Source organism: Rhipicephalus sanguineus, chromosome 5, assembly GCF_013339695.2.
Source record: "Rhipicephalus sanguineus isolate Rsan-2018 chromosome 5, BIME_Rsan_1.4, whole genome shotgun sequence".
In the NCBI taxonomy this organism is placed as follows: Eukaryota; Metazoa; Arthropoda; class Arachnida; order Ixodida; family Ixodidae; genus Rhipicephalus; species Rhipicephalus sanguineus.
In genome coordinates, this window is record NC_051180.1 from 205484657 (window position 1) to 205503811 (window position 19155).

At 51.3% G+C, this 19155-nt stretch overlaps 1 protein-coding gene across 1 annotated transcript in view; it reads left to right on the forward strand.

The window, feature by feature from the left end:
- Positions 1–19155, forward strand: part of LOC119394579 (collagen alpha-1(II) chain) — a gene marked incomplete in the record, with an annotated part of 1710759 nt that overhangs the window by 1381070 nt on the left and 310534 nt on the right. The window contains 1 exon segment of the mRNA XM_049415838.1: positions 18093–18304. Within this exon segment, the coding sequence (XP_049271795.1) occupies positions 18093–18304 (212 nt within the window).

The window sequence follows — 19155 nt, forward strand, 5'->3', positions numbered from 1 at the left end:
CAATATTCATACTATCAATCATGTGATAGAGAAATGCGCGGAATACAACCCACCCCTATACATAGCCTTCATAGATTACGAGAAGGCATTTGATTCGGTGGAGACATCAACAGTCATGCAGGCACTGCGGAATGAGGGCATCGACGAAGCCTTTATAAACATAATGGAAGAAATCTACAGCGTATTCACAGCCACTATAGTCCTCCATAAAGACAGCGAAAGAATCCCAATCAAGAAGGGCGTACGGCCGGAAGACACGATCTCTCTAATGCTATTCACCGCGTGTTTACAGGAGGTTTTCAGGGCCCTAGATTGGGAAGAATTAGGGATAAGAGTTAATGGAGAGTATCTCAGTAACCTGCGATTCGCTGATGACATTGAATTGATGAGTAACGCGGGAGACGAATTACAGGTCATGATTACTGAACTGGATACGGAAAGTAGAAGCGTAGGTCTGAAAATTATTATGCATAAAACTAATGTGGAAAAATCTTGGCAGAGAACAGCGCTTTGCGATAGGTGGCGAGACATTGGCGGTTGTAAAGGTGTACGTCTACTTACGGCAGGTAGTAACCGCGGAGCCGAACCATGAGAGTGAAATAACTAGAAGAATAAGGATGGGATGGGGCTCATTCGGCAAGCATTATCAAATCATGAATGGTAGTCTACCACTATCCCTCAAGAGGAAGGTATATAAGAGCTGCATCTTACCGGTGCTTACCTACGGAGCAGAAACCTGGAGACTTATAAAGAGGGCTCAACATAAATTGAGGACGACGCAGCGAGCGATGGAAAGGAAAATGATAGGCGTAACTTTAAGAGACAGGAAGAGAGCAGAGTGGGTCAGGCAACAAAGGGGGGTTGGGGATATCATAGTTGAAATCAAGAACAAGAAATGGATATGGGCCGGGCACGTAGCACGTCGGCAGGATAACCGGTGGTCATTAGGGGAGCTGACTGGATTCCAAGAGATGGCAAACGCGTGAGGCGGAGACAGACAATTAGGTGGGCAGATGAGATTAAGAAGTTTATAGGTATAACGTGGTAGCAGAAAGCACAGGACCGGGTTGATTGGTGGAACATGGGAGAGGCCTTTGCCCTGCAGTGGGCGTAGACAGGCTGATGATGATGATGATGATGATGATGATGATGATAAGCCTTTGACCAAGTTGGCATGGACCTTATCGGCTCTTTCCTGCCTACCGACGGCAACAAATGGGTGATTGGCACAACTGACTATCTGACAACGCGTGCCGAGACAGACAATCCCACGCGCCACGGCTTCCGAAATAGCGTAGTTCTTCATGTGCCACATCGTACTGGGTCAAGGTGCTCCCTCTGCAGTCATAACAGCTTTCACTGCCCTGCTCATGGGTGAAGTTTTTCGACTAAGCATCACTAAACATCGAAAGACGACTTCCTACCATCCGCAGAGCAACTGACTTACCGAGCGACTAAATAAGACAGTCACAGACTCCATGTACATCGACGTCCAACACAAAACATGGGATTGCATTTTACCTTATGTGATGTTCGCTTATAAAACCGCCGTTCAGGAGACAACGCGATTCACACCATTTCGCCTTCTCTACGGCCGCGAAGTTCAGACAATGTTGGACGCAATGCTTCCTTGTCAAGACGCTGATCAGTTAACAACTGACGCCGAAGAATTGGCACAGCGTGCCGAGGAAGCTCGCCAGCTCGCGCGTCTGCACATCGGTCTGTAGCAACAGGCAGATGCACAAGCTTCAACGTCCGCCACCGAGACGTGTTCTTCAGTCCATGAGGCAAAGCTTGGGTGTGGACTCCTGTTCGCCGTCGTGGCCTCTCGGAAAAGTTGCTCAGCAGATACTTCGGTCCGTATAAAGTGTTACGCCGCGTGAGTGATGTAAACTACGAAGTGGTTCCGGACGCTGCGTCGTCAACGCGAACACAGCGAAGACAATCGAGCTCCGACATAGTTAATGTCGTGCGCAGGAAGCCTTTTTTTTGCGCGTTCATTATTTCTCCTAACGTTCATTTTCATTGTGATAGCAATTATATGGACACTCTCGGCTGATTTTTGCCGTCGCTGTCGTGCCCCGGGTGTGGATATGTATGCATGCATGTATATATATATATATCTATATTGTTAAGCGGTTTATTGGACGGGACTCGGCGACAATTCGCTATGGCGACAGTCCAGGCCAAAGCACGGGCTCCGAGAGCGAGCGGCGTTTATGAGAGGACGACCCACTAGGAGCCGCTGGAGAACGCAACCGTTTAACAGTACCAATTGCTTCGCCACAATTACCCCGGGTACGAAAAGGGAGCCGTCCGGCGACCTAACAGCTCGTCACTATGAGTGGGTCATAGTAGGCCTTGAGGCGCTCCACGTTGACTATGTCGCGTCCTCGACGGCGCATGTCCGAAGCTGGTTCGATGGGTTCGATCAAGTAGTTGACCGGGGATGTGCGCTCGACGACCCGGTATGGGCCTTCGTATTTCAGCAGCAGTTTTGAAGAGAGGCCACTTGCAGTGGTAGGGACCGAGAGCCATACGAGCGCTCCAGGGAGAAACTTGGGCTCAGAAGTGCTGGTGCCGTCGCGAATGCTCTTCTGCAGCTCTTGTTCCTGCGTCGTAAATGTCTTGGCAAGCTCGCGACACTCTTCAGCAAGCCTGGCTGTGTCAGAAATAGGCGCACACTCAGATGGATCCGGCTTGTATGGAAGTATCGTGTCGATGGTGTGCGACGGGTGGCTTCCGTACAGTAAGAAAAAGGGCGAAAAACCAGTAGTGCTCTGAGGGGCGGTATTATAGGCGTAGGTGACGAAGGGCAGAATGGCATCCCAATTGGTGTGATCAGCGGCGACGTACATTGACAGCATGTCGCCGAGCGTGCGGTTAAAGCGTTCGGTTAGGCCATTCGTCTGCGGGTGGTAAGCAGTAGTTTTGCGGTGAACAGCATGGCACTCTTTCAGAATGGCTTCCACGACTTCCGATAAGAAGACACGGCCTCGATCGCTGAGAAGCTCTTGGGGTGGACCGTGACGCAGTATGAATCTGTGTAGTAGGAAGGAGGCAACATCGCGCGCTGTAGCCGCTGGGAGGGCGGCGGTTTCGGCGTATCGCGTTAGATGGTCAACAGCGACGATGGCCCAGCGGTTACCAGCCGAAGTCAGAGGAAGGGGTCCATACAAATCGATGCCCACGCGCCCAAACGGACGGTTAGGGCAAGGTAATGGTTGTAGACCTGCTGGCGACACGTGCGTTGCAGGTTTTCGGCGTTGGCAATCGAGGCAGGAGCGAACGAAATTCTGCACGTAGCGGTACATCCCACGCCAGAAGTATCGTTGTCGTATGCGGTGGTAAGTTTTGGATACCCCAGAGTGCGCGCATTGCGGGTCAGAGTGGAAGGCTTCGCATATTTCAGAACGCAGACTGCGGGGTATTACTAGTAGCCACTGGCGGCCGTCGGCGTTGTAATTGCGTCGGTGCAGGAGGTCGTCACGAACGGCGAAATGGTGGGCTTGACGACGCAACGCGCGAGTGGATGGTGTTGCCGATGGATCAGTGAGCAAGTCGATCAGCGAGGTGATCCATTTATCCTTGCGCTGTTCGGTAGCGATGGTGTTAACGTTGATTGAAGCAACAGCCATGTGAGATACTGAGCAGAGGGCATTGTCGTCAGGCAAGGGAGAACGCGAGAGGGCGTCGGCGTCAGCATGCTGGCGTCCGTTGCGGTACAGCACGCGGATGTCGTAGTCCTGCAGGCGAAGTGCCCAGCGGGCGAGACGGCCTGAGGGATCCTTCAATGACGACAGCCAGCATAGTGCATGGTGGTCGGTGACGACATCAAATGGGCGACCATAGAAATAAGGTCGAAACTTTGTAAGGGCCCATATGATCGCCAGGCACTCTTTTTCCGTGACTGAGTAATTGGTCTCGGCTCTGGTAAGCGTACGGCTTGCGTATGCCACGACATATTCGGGGAACCCTGGTTTGCGCTGCGCAAGGACAGCGCCGAGGCCTACACCGCTGGCCTCCGTGTGTACCTCCGTTGGGGCCGTAGGATCGTAGTGGCATAGGATGGGAGGAGACGTCAAAAAACGACGGAGCTTTGCGAACGCGTCGTCACACTCGGACGACCACGAATTTAGGGGTCCGTTACTTCCAAGAAGCTTCGTCAGCGGCGATATGATGGTGGCAAAGTTTCGTATGAAGCGTCGAAAGTACGAACACAGTCCTACGAAACTGCGCAGTTCTTTTACGGTCGTAGGCTTGGGAAATTCGGCTACGGCCCGAAGCTTGGCCGGATCAGGAAGGATTCCGTCCTTCGAGACGACGTAGCCGAGGATTGCCAGCTGCCGTGCTGCAAAGCGGCACTTCTTCAGATTCAATTGGAGGCCGGCGTTGCGCAAACGCGTCAAAACATGCCGCAGACGTTGGAGATGCGTGGAGAAGTCCGGAGCAAAAACCACGACGTCGTCGAGGTAACACAAGCACGTGTGCCATTTCAAGTTGCGCAGAACGGTGTCCATCATGCGCTCGAAGGTCGCGGGCGCATTACACAGACCAAACGGCATGACGTTGAACTCGTACAAGCGGTCGGGCGTGACAAAGGCTGTCTTCGGTCGAGCGTCATCCGCCATGGGCACTTGCCAGTACCCCGAGCGCAAATCAAGAGACGAAAAGAATTCGGCTCCTTGCAGGCTGTCAATCGCGTCGTCGATTCGCGGCAGCGGATAAAACATCCTTGCGAGTGATCTTGTTGAGCCGTCGGTAGTCCACACAGAACCGCACGGAACCGTCCTTCTTCGCAACGAGAACAACGGGAGAGGCCCATGGGCTGTCCGAGGGTCGAATAACGTCGCGTCGAAGCATATCGTCCACTTGCTCGTTAATGACCCGGCGTTCTGCGGGAGACACGCGATATGGACGTTGCCGCAGTGGTGGTTGGGCGCCGGTGTCGATGCGATGCGTAACAGCGGAAGTGCGGCCGAGAGAAGTTTGCCCGACATCGAAAGAAGAACGAAATTCTTCCAGCAGGCACAGAAGTTGGGAACGCTGGACCGATGTGAGGTCGTCAGCAATGGAGGACCTAAACACATCAGCAGGTGACGAATCGGACGCGGAAACAGCACTGAGCGTACCGGAACTGGGACAGTGCGTGTCATCGGGTGCGTCCATAACTTGTGCGTCTTCGAGGGGTTCCACTCTGCCAAGACATTCCCCTCGCACCAACGTAACAATGTATGGAGATGGGTTGTTAACAAAAATAGCGGTGCTGCCCTGAGTGACTTGGACGGTCGCGAAAGGTATCAGCAAGCCTCTCCTTGTGCAAACGTGGTCAGATGGCGAAATGAGCGCAATGGTGTCGGGGAGATCGGCGCAGTCGACTGACACAGCCGTCGACGAGTTTGGAGGCACTTTGGTATCGTTTGACGAGGATCTTGCTCGATACCGATGAAGATCTTGCTCGATACCGATGAAGAGAACGGGGAGAGCTCGATTTCGGCTTGTGCGCAATGAATTACGGCGTCGTGGCGGGAGAGAAAATCCCATCCCAGGATGACGTCGTGAGAGCATGCAGAAATTATAATGAACTCGACGTCGTACAAAACGTCCTGAATGACGACGCGAGCTGTGCATATTGCTGTAGGATGAATACTCTGGGAGCTCGCTGTACGGAGGGACATCCCAGAAAGTGGCGTCCTCACTTTTCGCAGTAATCGGCTCAATTTTTGGTCCATAACGGATACGGCGGCTCCAGTGTCGACAAGGGCAGATGCGGGAACACCGTCGACAAACACGTCTATCACGTTCGATGGGCTTCGCTGAGGGCTTTCGCAGTTCGATAGCATCGCAGCCCTTGCCTCCTGGACTGCGACGACTAGTTTTCCTGGTCGCGAGCGACCGGACGTGGGCGCATCGGCGACAGTGAGCGACGTCGTGGAGACGGAGAGCGCCGAGTAGATGGAGCTTGGCGTGACGTCGGCGACAGAGGCGTAGGTGGGGCGTAAAATGTGCGGTTTGACTGGCTGGTGGCGGGCGACACGACTTGAGGCGGTTGGACGCGATTGCAGTAACGCGCCACGTGGCCGGCGTAACCGCATGCGAAGCATATGGGGCGGTTGTCAGGTGTGCGCCATCGGTTTGCTGGAGCAGGGCCCGCCCATGGCGCAGAACGTGATTGACGGGGTGGCGACTGATATGACTGCATCGTTGGCTGCAGTCGTGGCCTCTGCATGACGTCGGCGTAGGTAGCCGGCACAGCCGCTTCGAAGGACTGATGTCTAGGGGCGGCTTCGGCGTAACTGTGTGGGGCTGCCGCGGGTATTACTGGGGACGTCCTGGCGACAACTTGGGCGTAACTGAGTGGTGCAGGAGCTGGATGGTGCTGGTGGTAATCAGGCATGACCTCCGCGATTTCCTGCTCAATCGCTCGACGGAAGGGAGGGAGAAGAGTCGTTGACGGCTGTTGAACGTACTGAGGTTGAGCAAATTCCAGCAGCGAGAACTGGCGCGCAATTTCCTCGCGCACGAATGACTTCACCTCTGCGAGCAAGGCGGAGTGGTCGGAGATGGTCGACAAGCCAGCGAGCTCGGCGTCGCGGGATGGAGAGCGACGGGTCATCGACCGCTGCCGGAGCAGCTCCTCGTAGCTCTGGCAGAGCGTGATGACCTCGGCCACTGTGCTGGGTTTTTGGCGAGCAGCATCGTGAAGGCATCGTCGTCGATGCCTTTCATAATGTGCCTCATCTTGTCAGATTCCGACATGGTGGCGTCGGCTTTCTTACACAAATCGAGGATGTCTTCAATGTAGCTGGTAAAGGTTTCACCGGCCTGCTGAGCTCGTTCTCGCAAACGCTGTTCGGCCTGCAGCTTACGAACGGCAGGGCAGCCAAACACGTTGATGATGGCGGTCTTGAATTCGGACCACGTCGTAAAATCGGATGCGTGGTTGTTGTACCACAGGCCGGCCACACCCGCGAGGTAGAAATCCAAGTTGGTCAATTTTCCCACCTCGTCCCATTTATTGGGGACACTCACGCGTTCATAGATCGCGAGCCAGTCCTCCACGTCGGTCCCATCTGCGCCAGTGCAGACTGGGGGGTCGCGGATACGAGGGACACCGGGGCATGAGGTCGGCGTAGGCGGAGGCGTCTGCTGTGCGGCGTCTTGAGGCATGGTAGCTGGTAGGGTACGGGATCGAAGCTCCAGAGGCATCGAATGGGAGCACAGCACTGTCCACCAATTTGTTAAGCGGTTTATTGGACGGGACTTGGCGACAATTCGCTATGGCGACAGTCCAGGCCAAAGCACGGGCTCCGAGAGCGAGCGGCGTTTACAAGAGGACGACCCGCTAGGAGCCGCTGGAGAACGCAACCGTTTAACAGTACCAATTGCTTCGCCACAATATATATATATATATATATATATATATATATATATATATATATATATATATATATATATATATATATATATATATATATATAAAAGGCACGAAAAATAAAGCAGAAGAATCCCGAAGCACCGACCGGGGATTCGAACCATCGCTCCCGAGCCTGCTGCATTACGCAATTCAATCATGCCCCATGCATTCGCCGTCGAAATAACGGCGACCTATTTATATACACCATTTACGGCTGGTGGTAAGCAAATCTCGGAGGAGCTTGAGCGTGTTTTATATCGCGGAACGCTCCGAATTTTCTTTCAATTTGAAAACTGCTCTTGAGGCACGCACGACAATGTGGCCCTTTTCTGTACCCACTCGTGATGTGGAAGAAGAAAAAAACAAAGAACACCGGGTACACCTTGCATTAGACGCCCCCGTGTGGCAAGAAACGCAGGGGGTCACTCCACGCGCAGCAGTTTAAAAGAAAAAAATCACAGCATGTCCACGGAGTGAATGATGATGAGTGGGCGAAGCTGCGGAGGTTCATCGGTAAACCGTGAATCTTCCGCGAATTCTGCCCAGTACATCATCACCGACGTGAGATCGGGCGCGTTTATACTAAAGTTTCGATGAGTTATGACGACGTGCAGCTCACTTTAATTTTACATGTACGCTGTGAATTTTCATTGTTTAGAAAACCATTGCTTTAGAAAACACCTTGCGTCTTTCGTTAAGCAGTGGCGTCTTTTTCGTTTTGCTTTAGAAACATCTGGCGTTCTTTCGTATTGTTTTTACAAAACATCTGGCGTCTTTCGTTGGTTTATTTCATCAATCAACGGCGTTTTGAACAAAATTTTTATTGTTTAATCACGCACAGGAGAAATCTCACCAGGCACTACCTTGGAGGTAAACAATGGCTGCTAATGGGAATGAGAGACAGAAGAAGTCGGCTTTTAGCTAACACTTACACTTCTACAGAGACAGAAGAATTCGGCTTTTAGTTAACGCGCACGCTGCGAATTTTTTATTGTTCAACAACGCACAGGAGAAATCTCCCACCGGCACCACCTTGGAGGTCAAAGGGTAAGACTTGTTACTCACTACTACGAGCACGACGAGGGACGAACGGGTGCCGCCTTAAGGAGCTTCGCCCCTAAAAGAAATCTAAGAGCATCTGATTCCTCATTATCGACATTGGCAGACGCAACGCTCCTAATTTTCTTTCAATATTGTTACGCGCGAAGGCGACTGAGACGTTACGGCTGAAGGGCCGTTTATTAGGTCGCGAAGGTGAGCGCAGGAGCGGCCAACAGGTTGTATCCCTCAGCGTCGTCGTCTTTTCCCTAGCTGCAGCTCGGGGCGGCCAGCACGTTCACTCTTCTTCGTTGTCCTCGCAGGTACGCGCAGACGAAGCCCGCCGGGCGATTTCATTGATTCATCTTGGTGTGCACAACTTCAAGCGAGCGACATGAACGGCTTGGGTTTTAGCAGTTCTTTTACCACTTTTCGTGAGGCGAGCTACTATGTACGTGACCTCCGTGAGTTTCTTAATGACAACAAACGGTCCGTCATATGTGGCCAAGAACTTTTGGCGTAACCCACGTCTCCGTACTGGAGTCCATAGCCACACTAAATCGCCGGAACGATAAGTGCAGTACGATGGCGGATGTCGTAGCGTGCTTTGGATTTGTCTTGCGATGCCAACGTGCGTAGACGAGCAATACGACGCGCCTCTTGCCCAAGGCAGAGTGTTTCGGCGACAGAGATGTTTTCGTGCGTAGAGAAAGGCAAAACTGTGTCGAGTGTCTGCCGTGGCGGGCGTGCATACATCAAGAAGAAAGGACTATAACCAGTTGTCTCGTGCTTAGCGGTGTTGTACGCGTACGTTATGAATGGTAGCACGTCTTCCCGGTTCTTGTGGTCGGACGAGACATACATAGAGAGCATATTTACAATTGTTCGATTGGTGCGCTCCGTGAGCCCATTTGTTTGCGGGTGCTATGGCGACGAGTGCCGCAGGTGGGACTCACACAATCGAAGTAGCTTTTCTACGATATCCCCCGTAAATTGTCGTCCACGATCACTGATGTTCACATGAGGTGGGCCATGTCGGAGGATAACGTGTTGCAACAGGAACACCGAGACGTCGATGGCAGCTGCGGAGGGCACGGCTGCCGTCTCGCAGTAGCGTATGAGGTAATCGACACATACAATTACCCAGCGATTGCCTTGCGCTGATTTTGGAAAAGGGCCCACGAGGTCAATGCCCACTTGTTGGAGAGGTGTGCTTGGAGGTGGCACCGGCTGTAGGAGACCAGCCGGAGCAGCAGATGGGCGTTTGTGGCGCTGACATTGCGTGCAACTGACCACATACACCTCGATAGACTGTCTCATTCCAGGCCACTAATAACGTTCCTTAGTGCGGTAGAGCGTCCGCGCAGAAGCTAGATGTCCGGACGTAGGATCGTCGTGCGAATCGCTGGCCGAAGGCTTTCCGGCACCACCAGGAGGAAACGTGCGCCAGTGCTCGATAAGGTCTTCTTATACAAAAGTCCATCGCGTACACAAAAACTGTGTGCTGTAGGAGCTGTGAAGAGCAATGCTAATTTAGTGTCCTTTCGCTGTTCGTCCTTGAAAGTGCTGAGGTCTGGAAATTTGGGCGACACGGAAGCCACAAGGTGGTCGAAATCATCGGCGTCACACTCGGTAGTGCTGAGTGGCATACGTGAAAGGCAGTCCGCATCAGCGTGTCCTAGACCACTCTTATACGAGATGATGAAGCTATATTCTTGGAGCCGAAGCGCCCAGCGTGCGAGACAGCCACAAGAGTCACGAAGGTTCACAAGCCAACACAATGAGTGGTGGTCAGTGATGACTGTGAATGGGCGCCCATACAGGTAAGAACGAAACCGCTGAATCGCAAATACTACCGCGAGGCATTCTTGTTTTGTAACAGCGTAATTCTGCTCTGGCCTACTCAGGGAGCGACTTGCGTATGCAATCACGTGTTCGCAGTTACCGTAGCGTTGAACTAGAACGGCGCCAATTCCTATGCCACTGGCACCTGTGTGACGTTCTGTTGGAGCTGAAGGGTTGATGTGTTGAAGAACAGGCCGTGACGTCAGGAGGAACTTCAGTTGACGAAAAGAGGAGCCGCACTCCGGAGTCCACTCAAAGGGAATGATCTTTCGTAGCAGACATGTCAGCGGACACGCGACGTCGGCGAACTTAGGTATAAAGCGACGAAAATAGGAGCAAAGCCCAAGAAAACTACAAAGATCCTTAACAGAGCGCGGTGCACTGAATGCTTCAACGGCTGCTGTCTTCTGGGGATCTGGGCGGATGCCATCCTGATCGACGAGGTGTCCGAGCACAAGGATTTCGCGGTCTCCGAAGTGGCACTTCTTTGAGTTTAGAACAAGGCCAGCGTTTCTGATACAGTTCAGTACAATATCGAGACGTGAATTGTCTTCGCTGAAGGTGCGGCCAAAGATGACAACGTCGTCGAGATAGCGCATGCAGATGTTCCACTTCAAGCCTCGAAGGATAGTGTCCATAAATCTCTCGAAAGACGCCGCAGCGTGGCACAGCCCAAATGGCGTCACGTTGAATTCGCAAAGGCCGTCAGGGATTACAAATGCACTCTTTTTCTTATCCTCAGGATGCATCGGAATTTGCCAGTAGCCGGATCGTAGGTCTACGTAGGAAAAGTAAGAGACCGAATGAAGGCAGTCGACGGCATCATCAATACGTGGAAGTGGGTACACGTCCTTTTTCGTTAGAGCATTCAATCGGCGATAGTCGACGCAAAATCTCCAAGATCCACCTTTCTTTTTAACAAGAATCGCTGGAGCTGCCCATGGACTCGCCGACTCTTGTATGACTCCTTTTTTCATAATTTCTTGCACCTGCTCGTTAATAATCTGACGCTCCGTTGGCGAAACGCGGTATGACTTCTGTCTAATCGGATTTGCCGAACCCGTGTTGATGGTATGACGTGCCCGAGAAGCAGGGATCGAGGGAACTTTGTCCATCTGCGCAAAGTCGAATACAGAGACGTGCTTCGAAAGCACATCCACCAACGTTCGGCGTTCACTCGTACTCAGCGACTTATTCGCCATTGACAGAAGAGCCGTTTCCGAACTGTGACTGTGATGTTCTTCCGGCACATCTGTAAGCTCCATCATCGATAAGGCCGCGTGTTTTCCGCTAACGACGGCTAACTTCAGACCATCGGGAAGCATGACCGGCTCCGTGGAACAATTGACAGTCCATAAGCCAGCGCGGCTCCCTTTGATCGACACCACACAATGTGGAACCAGGACATTCTTCTTCATATAGTTGATATGCATTGGTTCAACATTGGCATCAAAGCTGGTCGAATGGCTGCCGCAGCAAACAACAAGAACACGAACGGTTGATGATGGAGGTATGATAGTGTCGCTACAGACACACAATGCCGTCTCGCCATCCGCAGGGCTTTCCAGGAGTGCCGACGGTACGTGTCCACATAAGAATATCGTCCCTGTGCGGCAGTCGAGAGTGGCACCACACTCCCGCAAAAAGTCCATACCCATAATAACATCATGTGTCGCCCGGGGAATGATCACGAACTCCGTTATAATTACGTGGCCTCCCCGAAACACGTCAGCACTACACACACCAACAGCCTGCAGCGGCTCACCACTCACTCCGCAAAACTTCGACGCTGCATCCCACTTATATACAACGTTTCGTCCCAACGTATCTTTAAAACAAGCACTCATGACCGAAATTATTGCCCCCGTGTCTATCAAAGCCACCACAGGCACATCGTCAACAAAAACAGGCAATTTGTTCTTGAGCATCAACACAGCAGGTATTTCTCGCATCAGTGCATCTCTGGCGACCTCACCTCCATCGGCCGCGCTTACTAGTTTTCCGATGGCAAAGGAGACGTGGTGCGACGCAGCGGTGATGGTGAACGGGGAGCTGGAGCACGTGGTGGTGGCGTCAAACTCCTGTTAGATGTCGGGGAGCGATTCCGGAAGCTGCATGCCCAATAATCGTCGCTAGGCGCAAGGTGTGTTGCTCGCGGGACGTCGTGAGGTCGTTCGGAAAGTCGTGTAAATTGCGGTAGTGAGCCATACCGTGGGGCTACGCGACGGTTGCAAAACCGCGAGATGTGTCCTGGGACACTCCAGGAGTAGCAGACTGGGAGAGGTCGAAACGTTGATTGTTCTCCGATGAACTGAGCATCATCTCTGGCGTAGTGGGTCGGTTCGTCTCGTACATCACAGCGATAGATGTCAAGTCCCGTGGAAGGCGGACGCTGAGCGCGCCGGTCATAGCTGGGAGCTGGAAAGCGTGAGGTCATTCTTGACTGTGGAGCTCCGTTGTACTCTACAGCCGCTGCGCTACCCATCGGTTGCCAAGGGGCCGGAGGGGTCGGAGCAGTCACAGCCTCCCGTGGCACATGGACAGAATGGTGGTCGACTGCTGAACGTGACAGCTCTTCATAGCGGGAAAGTTCTTCGCGGACAATCTGTCGGATCGTCGAAGACAGGTCTTGGCAGGAACACGTGTCGACGCTTGCAACCGTCGTAACGTTTGTCAGCCGGCCAAACTTTGGAGCGATCCTGCGCATTTTGAGCTGTTCAAAAGTACGGCAATGGCGAATGACCTGGGTCACAGAGCTCAGGTTTTCTTTTCCGTTGAGAAAATTATAGACATCCTCGGCAATGCCTTTCAGCAAATGTCCGCCTTTGTCTTCCTCTGACACTTGAGCATTGACCACCTTGCATAGCTTCAGCACATCTTCAATATACGTTGTGATTGTCTCACCTGGTAGCTGCGCGCGTTGCGACAATGTCTGCTCTGCACGCTTCGCTTTGACGCCTGATTCGCCGAAACACGTCTTTAGTTCTTGAACAAAACGGTCCCACGTCGTCAGCGTGTCCTCGTGGTTCTCGTACCACACGAGCGCAGTATTGGTAAGGCAGAAGACCACATTGGTGAGCTGAGCAGCGGCATCCCCGCCGTTGCACTTTCTCACTCGCTTGTACTGGACGAGCCACGCGTCAACATCTTCTCCCGATTTTCCTCCGAAGGGCGGTGGAACTCGATAGTACTGGAGTGGACCGCAAGGCGCAGCCCTGGGGGCGTCTCCTTCTTCGGGCATATCGGACACGGTTGTTTATTAGGTCGTTTATTAGGTTGTATATTAAGGCCGTTTGTTAGGTCGCGAAGGTGAGCGCAGGAGTAGAGTAGAGTAGAGTAGACCCTCTAAACTCTGGCACACACCCACGCTGGGGATTGGCCAAGAACTGGATAGTTTTTAAAACCTAATTGTTAAAGTAAAGCGTAGATTTTTTTCCTATTTAAGAGGAAAGAAGTAAAATGAAAAAAAAAAATAAGAATAGAAATAGAAAATCATATGAACAATAAAGCGGAGAATTTGAATAAGAAAGAATAAAGAAATTCTGAAAAGTAGAAAAACAAGGAGAAAGATTAATTCTATAGCCTAAATCTCTGTGAACCTTAAGGAAACTCCTGCAGGGCATCGGCAATCTTCCCGTCACTGTATCCAAGAGACAAAGCCCCGAATGAAAGTACACTTGGTGCACTTAACTCCAATCTAAGGAGTCGGAACACGGTACCTAAAGTCAATTTGCGCAAGGTAGAGTATCTGTTACAGTGAATCAGATAATGTTCTATTGACTCATGTACTCCGCAAAAAGAACACTTAGGGGAAGCTGGCAGACCAGCTCTGTGTAAATAAAAATTTAGGTATGGAGTTTGACAAGGTAGTCTATTGATTGCGACTTCAATTGCTCTTGTTTGACATATTTTACTATTCCAATAATGATTCAAATGCTGCAATTCTAATGTCTTCGTTATTGACGGTGCATAAAATTCATCTAAAAACAGTTTCCTCCTTAATCTCTCACCTATAATGAATGTTCATGCCGGTAATACCTGAATAACCGGGCCACCCAGAGATGTCTTTGCTAGCGTATCTGCCATTTCATTCATAAATAGCCCCTTATATCCTGGAACCCAAACCAACTTGATCAAATTTATATGCGGTGGGACTAATGACTTGAAAACCCTCAGAACGTGCGATTTCTCATTTGCAGTGAGGGAGGAACATACTGACCGAGAATCCGTCAAAATTGCTGCAGACTTTATTGATGCTGCTAATTTACGGAGAGCTAGAATGATCGCTATAAATTCTGCTACAAATACGGGCACAAAATCTGGAAGGCGAAGCGAAAATGACCAATCAAGAGCAGGGGAGAAAATCCCAATTCCACATTTTTTTTCACTCTGTGAAGCATCAGTCGCTATGACTGTCTTTATTGACATATGTACCAGGTAATCACCTAATATAGCGTTTACCACGGGACGATATTAGTTTTACATTTTTTAGTAAAATGTCGTCAAATTATATTTAGCGGCCAACAGGTTGTCTCCCTCAGCGTCGTCCTCTTTTCCCTAGCTGGAGCCAGGGGCGGCCAGCACGTTCACTCTTCTTCGTTATCCTCGCAGGTAGGCGCAACACTATGATAACTGCCCTTGAGGCGCGCACGACAAAGTGGCCCTTTTCTGTACCCACTCCTGACGTGGAAGAAGAAAAAAAGCAAAGAGCACTGCGTACACCTTGCATCAGACGCCCCGGTGTGGCGAGAAACGCAGGGGATCACTCCACGCGCCGCAGTTTAAAAGAAAAATGAATGTCTAAGAGCATCTGATTCTCCATTGTCGACACATGCGGCGCGCTGCTCAAGCACAAAGACGTAACAACTGTGACAGGCGCTGCAAATATCGAGCTTCTCCTCGTTCTTCTCGTGACATTCCAATTTTCTGCTATCGCATTCATTCCTTCGCCCTTGCGGTGAAACTTTGACTTTTTTTCCTTCTATTTGTGCTACTGTCACCGCCTCACAGTTCATTGACTGTGTGCGCGTAACATTTCATCATGGTCCTTTCGCGTTGTCTAAGCTAGCTGCTTTGTGCTTTTTTTTTCTTACAACTACCTTGCAACATCGAGGCGATGCTCTTTTTCGCGGTGCAGGGAATAATGGCGCCTGTAGTCGTGGGTTATATGTAGAGACAGAGGCACCGGCCACAAAAGAAATAAGTGCTCGCGCCGTCCGCTTTGCAAACAAGCCCAACCGACGCGTTTGGTAAGAGCCATGTTGCTCTACGTTAAATAAACCCTACCTGGACCTCTGAAGCGACGTGACAATGTATAACTGCCACCGCTGTGCTTTCTGCAATTACGACAATCGTGACAGCGTCGGTAGCGCCTGCTGTGTTTCTTTGTAATGATGTGCTTACGCTGTCATTTACCCACATGTCTAAGAATAACAAATTTGCGCCATATGTCGCGTTCACATCTCCCTATAGGTACCCATGATGTGCAATAAATGAGCATAATGTAGGCGGGCCAATGGCCGTATGCAGTCTAAACGCGCCATGACCTTTCTTTTCTTTGTTGATTTGTTTGTTTAACTTCGCATCGCTTCTATCTTGATGCCTTCGTTCTTTCGAAAACAGAGTAAGCACTCCATGGCAAAGGGTCCAGAGGCGCTTGTGGCTAAAGAAGTATGCGGAGAAAAGAAGCACACTTTTGAGCAGTTTACTATTAATTTGTTTCCTTCATAAACGTGTACGCTACCTTTCAAGAAGGGTAGTGTGGGCATTGCCCTTCGCTCTGGCTTAAGGAAGACGATACGTAGCTCGGGCGCACGCGCTCGCGCGCTCACGGCGGAACGGCGGCCGGCAGTCGAGCCCGGGACTCCGCTTAGTAAAGGTGTATTTTCTTGCTCTGCCTGGGTGTACTTTCTGAGGGCTTCAGCCGACCCTTGGCCCTGAGGTTTTGCGGCTGCAGCCAGCCCTGAACCACTTAGAGATGAGGCCGAGACTCAAAGAGACACATCTTTACTGGTCTAATCCTCGGCCGCAACTGCCAGCTGCCAGCAGCTGCCGCGTGACACGAGCGCACACGCGATCGTCGTCGTCTTCTACGTGCTCACAGCCGCCGAGCGCCCCCATAGAGTGAACGAAACAATGGGAATTTAAGTTCTTATTTTTCTTCGTTGGACACAACCTTGATGGAAACCAACAGACAATCAAGGCAAGCAATTTATAGGGCACGTTACTTGCAGTAATTGTGCTATAAAAGAGCTGAAATTTAAGTCTACTAAAAGATATTTTGCCGCGGGCATGGACTAAACCTGCAACCTTCGGATAATGTCCTATGCTCTACCATTTCAACTACAGCGGCGGTCGTCCTCCAGTTGACTGTATCGGGCTTATCTGTGCATGTAAACCTGGAAGTGTTAGTCAGCACCGTTTGTAGCCATGACAGCGTGTGTGGACCAGCGCTAACGTACCGATGAATAACAGACGGTTGTAAGGAGATCACGCGCTAAGCCACGCCACCAAGCAAAATATTGTCATCTACACTCGCAGTCATGGCTACAAGCTGCGCTCAATAACACTACCAGCTTTACATGCCCAGGTATGCGCGATAAAGTGGACGGCATGAGCTCGACTGGTGCAGCATCGGCCGGGTAATCCGAAGTTGGCAGGTTCATCCGCTGCCGGTTGCAAGTTCTCTTTTTGTCCATTTTAGTTTCTCAACATTTGTGTCATAATTACTATGAGGAACGTCCCCTTTGCTGTCCTTGGCTTCACTGTCTGGTAGTTCTCGTCAAGTTTGTGTAGAACAAAGAAGAACACGCCCTTAACTCACCTTTCGTTGATTCATAACAAGGATCTCGTTCTTGCGAACTTGATCCCTTCGGGTATTGTTCAAGGCAAAATTGGACAGCTGATAGCTTGTAAAAAGATCACGTGCTGCGCGACGCCAGCGGGCAGAAAAATGTGTTCCACACTCGCCCAGTGGTGTAACCAGGGCGTGGCACATCAGGCCCGTGCCCCCCCCCCCCCCCAAATGTTTTCTCCCATGCGATACAGAGCACAAAATGAACCTCGACTACGTTTACCTGCCCGGACCCCATTTTGCATAAAGGGGTTGTCCCCCAGGAAAACAGTTTCTGCCTATGCCGCTGCACTCGCCGTCATGATTACGAGCGGCGCTCACTGACACTGTATGTAATAGATTGAGCGCAAATGGACGGGACAAAAGGAGACAAGACGACTAGAGACAAGTCTAGTCGTCTTGTCTTCTTTTGTCCCGTCCATTTGCGCTCAATCGATTACATAATGAACCAACACGCCCTACAGAACATTTTATTAGCTCACTGACACTCCCTGGTTTACATGCACAGATGTGCCCAAAAATTGGACGGGATGGCGTCTGCCACTGCAGCTCTACTGGTGGAGCATCGGAAGCGTTATCCGAAGGTTGCAGGTTTGATCCCTGCCGGTGGCAAATCTCTCTTTTCGTCCACTTAGTTTTCTTCACATTTAAATCACAATTGCTGCAAGTGACGTCCCCCTCTACTTTCTTTAGATTCATTGCCTGTTGGGTTTTCATTAACCTTTCAGACTGTCATTCAATGCCACTGGCGCTCGTCTAGGCCTCGATAGTGAACCAGATTTATAATTATGGTTGTTATTCACAAAGAGTACAAACAATATTATTAAATATTCCGAGCTTATCAGATACAATTTGAAATTTGTTGCACAAAAACATCAGGTCGGGAACATATACGCGTCGTTTGTGTCACGCAAAATCTACAGGGATCTTTTTCATCAGGGCGCTGCCGGTGAAGCTGGAAGAGTAGGAGCTCCAGGGCCAGTGGGCTCTCCCGGACCCCTTGGTTTTCCTGGACCCAAAGGAGAAGCTGGCGCCGAAGGCCCAGCCGGACATCCAGGGAGCCAGGACCACAAGGCCCCCAGGGAGACCGCGGCCGCCCGGACTACCGGGATACAAGGACCCCTGGACCAGGAGGACCCCGGGGCCCACAGGTGTGAAAGTTCACAGTCAGATTTATCAAAGCGTTTTGCGCAGCAGCAGATGAAATCACCTGGTTATTCACGCCACAAATTTTCTTTGTGCTGCTACCATCAACAGACACCTTGGCTGGCATAGAGCCAGGAAGAGATGTTACCGCGGTAGCATTATATGGACACTATCGGCTGGTTCTTGCCGTCGCCGTCTGTCAACTGCCGTCAGATATATATATTGTAATGAACTGAGAAAAAGACAGCACCCGTTCCTCGGCCAGCTGTTCTATTCTCTGCCCTCTTTACCTCTGCTTCGCATGCTCGCCATGCTCGCGCGCGCCCGGTGCCCAGCGTCGTTCTTGTCATCACACTCGCTGTGTGCCATGACTGGCGACGCGGTGGGCTGCTGACAGTGTCTCTGGTGGGCGGCACTGACTGTTTCGGAGTGGCCGGACTCGCCACGCTGGAAGTTCGTCTGGAATTTGTTAAGTATAATTCCGCTGGCCGAAACTGGCTTATGTCTACGTGGTCGTTCGCTATCCTGTTGTAGACGCTGGGGCTCGGCTTGAACCTTTGCCGATGACCACTCTGGGGGACGACATTGACTGTGTCGTGGTGGTCTACGACCTCGGCCACGCTGCGACTTTGCAGGGAAAGCTGTTGTTGGCAGTTTCGTGGTAGTCGACGTCCTCTGACACGATGCGGCTTCGAGGAATTTTCGCGGCGACGGTTTCTGGCGCACGGCTCTGACTGTATCGGCATGGTCGCAGGTTGATACCGAAACGCTCACTCTTGTCCCTCCACATTTTGAAACCGGGAAGGAAATGGTGGACATGGTAACGCAGCCTGCTGCACCACGTTCGGCACAACCG